This window comes from Buceros rhinoceros, unplaced genomic scaffold, assembly GCF_000710305.1.
Source record: "Buceros rhinoceros silvestris isolate BGI_N320 unplaced genomic scaffold, ASM71030v1 scaffold32672, whole genome shotgun sequence".
In the NCBI taxonomy this organism is placed as follows: Eukaryota; Metazoa; Chordata; class Aves; order Bucerotiformes; family Bucerotidae; genus Buceros; species Buceros rhinoceros.
In genome coordinates, this window is record NW_010397795.1 from 43,712 (window position 1) to 47,753 (window position 4,042).

Consider the following 4,042-nt stretch of genomic DNA (forward strand, 5'->3'; position numbering starts at 1 on the left):
GGACCTTCCCACCAGCAGTCCCCTGTACTGGCAGGAGCCTGTCCCTGTCTGCCAGGGACAGGGAACCCAGCAAGGGCACAAGAAAGGCTTATCTTCATGCCTGGGACAGACCCCAGAAGCCTGGGCTCATGGCCCTCATAGGTAGTACCTGTACTGTCAGAGCCACCAGCTTTTGTGGGAGCAGATAAACATCTTCAGATGGCTGCTTCAGTAATGGTGCGCAGCCCGTTGTCCAGCCTGGCTGTGTAAGTGCCTGCACGTGTCCACTCCAGAATGCTGCAGCTGAGCTGAGGGCAGTAACAGCCTAATTCAGACCTCCCAGGCTTCTTTCACTTGTAACCCCCTCTTCATTTGACCCTGGGACTTCAGCAAGTCCCTTAGCATTCTCTGGGTGCAACTTAAGCTGTTGGTCACTAGAAGTTTGCATGTCACAGTTCTGCTCTAGATTGGTCTCCTTCACCCTAGCTGAGGACAGGGGAGTCTCAGAGAGCTGAGCCCAAGGAGACGATTTCATTGTGTCTGGCAGCTCAGCCGTGGAAACTCATTCACGTATTCATTTCCTTCCTGAAAGCCATTCCAGACGGGTTCGAGATTGAGTCCCAGCCCTCAGAAGAGCCCATAGAGGGGCAGGACCTACAGCTGAGCTGCAATGCAGACAATTATACCTATGAGAACCTGCAGTGGTATCGGCTGAACCTCTCCAAGCTCCATGATGAGGAGGGCAACCCCCTGGTGCTGGACTGCAAGAATGTCCACCTTTATGCCACCAAGATGGAGGGGGAGCTGCGCTTCAAGCCCGACTCCAACGATGCAACCTTGCTGCTCACCATCCCCAACATCTCCCTGGGCGAGGAGGGAGACTATGTGTGTGAGGTGCAGAACAGGAAGACCCGGGAGAAGCACTGCCACAAGAAATACATCTCTGTGCAGGGTGAGGGTCCACAGGGCAGGCGGGAGTGACAGAGGAGAGATGGTGCTCTTGCTGCCATCAGCTTCCCAGTCCATCCCCGGGGAAGCCATGCAAGCAAGCTAAACTGAAGGTGGCAAAGGCAGGGCACCTGGGTTCTCAAGACACCCTTCATCAGGGGTCAGAGACCCACAGCCCCCCAGGAACACAGATATTCTTTTGATCAATCAGTTTCCCGTTTTCCCCTCCTCCTCTTTGTGCTGCTCCTCCAGCCCTGGAGATCCCCCGCCTCAAGCAGAACCTGACAGACATTTGGGTGAACGTCAGCGACTCCATAGAGATGCGCTGTAAGGTGGACGGCAACCACATTCCTGAAATCAGCTGGTACAAAGACGAGAAACTGGTGCAGGAGGTGTCAGGTACCGTGGGCTGGGGGTGGAGCAAAGGCAGGGCATCACGCCTGGCGGCTGGAGAGCGGAACACTGCTGGGTTCTGGCGGTTGCTGTGCCCAGGCGAAGGCACCCATTGTCTGATCTAGGTGAACTGTGGTTTTACTCATATTCTATCCCAGTCTGATGTGGTTTCGGTGGCCAAGTCTATGCCCTAGGGCCTGGCTCAGCACTGTCACTGCAAGAGCACATTAAACTGGAGAGCAGACAGAAATCATTCATCATCTTACTCCCATCCCAGCACCTGGCATCTCTGCTCGTGCTGTGACCAACCCAGATCCCATGGAAGGAACAAGGGAAGGATCCCGGGACATTGCAGAGGGAAAGGAACAGGTCCTGGAGCTGAAGCAGAGCTTGCCACTCCAGTTGGACTGTCTGGGCACTGTCCCCACCTAGGATTCTCTGCGGGGGTTTTGTCCCCTCCATACACTGCCTGGGGAGGGCTCTTTCAGGGTACTCCTGGTGCCGTCAGGCCACAGAAGAGAGCCTCTACCAGCTGGTGCAATCCCATTCTGCCATCTAAAAGGAACCAGCCAAAAAATAGGAACCTTATCTTGAGCCTGAATGAGTCCAGTATACTAATCCACCCTCCCTGTGAGTGACCACCACAACTCTCTGTGCCTTACAGGGATCGACCTGGCGGACTTCAACCAGAGGCTGAGCATTCAGAGGGTGAGGGAAGAGGATGCTGGGCTCTACCTGTGCAGTGTCTGCAACGCTAAGGGCTGTGTGAACTCCTCAGCCAGTGTCTCTGTGGAAGGTACCAGCAGTCACCACACCCCTGGGGATGAAGGAGAGGAGTAGGAGTGTGGCCAAGGTCCCATGCCGCTCCCCTGTGACACCAGGCAGCAGGAGGCAGTGAAAGCCCCTAGGGCTGTCTGGTGGCATAGTGCTCTCACAGGAGGAGCTGCAGCCCAGAGCGTGTTTAGCTCAGGCAAACACATGTCCCCAGTGTCCCCCCATCCTGAAGCAGGCCACAGGGGACAGCTGAGCTGGGGCAAGGAATGGGCATCTCTGAAGCTATGATTTCCCTCCCATCCCACAGGCTCTGATGACAGGACCAACGTGGAGATTGTCATCCTGATTGGGACTGGGGTCATCGCTGTTTTCTTCTGGATCCTCCTTATCCTCATCTTCTGTAACATCAAAAGAGTACGTGACTGTCTCTGTCCCAGGGCAGGGGAGGTGGCTTAGCGGGGCTTGCAGCGATGCCATTGCTGTGATGCGGGGCTGTATGACAGCACCCACTAAGAGGAGATCATTGAGTGTTGCTTCAAGCACTCTCACTGCCAAGGACAGGGTGCATAACAGGGTGGTAACAGAGGTGACAGGAAATGGCCTTTGCCAGGAAGAAGGAGGTCAAGGCAGGCAAAGGCACCAAATGCCCCCTGGGAGTCAGCACCCAGTGCAGGGAGGACATCTCCTCACCCTCTGTGTTGGCTGATTCCTGCAGCCTGCCCACGCAGACATCAAGACAGGCTACCTCTCCATCATCATGGACCCCGGCGAGGTGCCCTTGGAGGACCAGTGCGAGTACCTGCCCTATGATTCCAGCAAGTGGGAGTTCCCACGAGACCGCCTGCGCCTAGGTGAGCCAGACCCCTCCTGCCACTGCACACTGCAGCCAGGGCTTCCCACCAGCCCCTCAAACTCACCCTCCAGCTTTCTTACACACCCCTCTGTATTTAATGCCTTTTTTCTGCCTTTCTGCCCTGTCTTATTCCCCAGACTGTCCCTAAAGCCCAGCTGTGCCTGGGAAATCACTTGGGGTCTGACTATGGACAGATCTGAGCCAGCTGTAGGCCCAGACTCTCCCAGTGTATCCACACAGACATCACTGAGACCAGGAGACCTCAGGGCATGCTTTAAAACACTTCCCCACAGCCCAGTGGTACCCTGAGTTCAGGACCAGGACTGAATCCATTGCCCTCCTCATGCTGAGACACCTACCTGCAGTCTCTTCCCTCTGTCTGGGAGGGTTAAAGGGCTGCAGACTACCTCTGAGGCACAGAGCAGTGACACTAACACTGGCTGCTCTGCTGCAAGGTGTCACGTTTACCTTTCCCACATGCTCTGCTCCAGGGCAACAAACAGCCCCTCACTCCTGCAGGGCCATTTCCTTCCTCGGCTTTGTCCGTGCCAGCTCTGCCTCAGTTCCTCCCATCATCCTTTCTCTTATTCTCACTGCCAGAGCAAGCAGCCACCTGGCAAAGGCACATGTTCCACTCCTTCCTTTTCCTTTAGGACCGTTTTTCTTTCTTCTTCCCATGGTTTCCTGTTGGGATTTTCATTTTTTCACGCCATTCTGTCTGTGCTGCACCTGCCTTCCTTCACATGGCCTCTCTCCTTGCCCATAGGTAAAGTCCTGGGTCACGGAGCCTTTGGGAAGGTGGTGGAAGCTTCAGCATTTGGGATCAATAAAAGCAACAGCTGTGAGACCGTAGCAGTCAAAATGCTGAAAGGTACGTGGACAGTGCAGCAGGATATGGAGTCTGTGTGGAGAGCAAAGAACGAGGCACCTGCCCAGGGCATGTCCACCCTGTAGCTGCCCATCTTTTGTGTGAGGCATTTGTCAAGCCCTGGGAAACGTTTTATCTCCCTCAAGCACTCCTGGGTGCTTCTGCTTGAAACAGCCCTGAACTAGGGGAGAGGAGCTGGAGTCAGCCATTTAGTTTATGGCTTTTTG

General features: G+C 55.1%; 1 protein-coding gene across 2 annotated transcripts in view; it reads left to right on the forward strand.

Annotated features, from left to right (window-relative positions):
• The window catches only part of FLT4 (fms-related tyrosine kinase 4), a 36,119-nt gene that overhangs the window by 20,450 nt on the left and 11,627 nt on the right, over window positions 1-4,042 (forward strand). For both annotated transcript variants that reach the window (XM_010146385.1, XM_010146384.1), the window contains exons 12-17: window positions 572-931; window positions 1,180-1,326; window positions 1,985-2,116; window positions 2,402-2,508; window positions 2,810-2,945; window positions 3,714-3,818. In XM_010146385.1, the coding sequence (XP_010144687.1) occupies window positions 572-931; window positions 1,180-1,326; window positions 1,985-2,116; window positions 2,402-2,508; window positions 2,810-2,945; window positions 3,714-3,818 (987 nt within the window). The remainder of the gene's footprint in view (window positions 1-571; window positions 932-1,179; window positions 1,327-1,984; window positions 2,117-2,401; window positions 2,509-2,809; window positions 2,946-3,713; window positions 3,819-4,042) is intronic.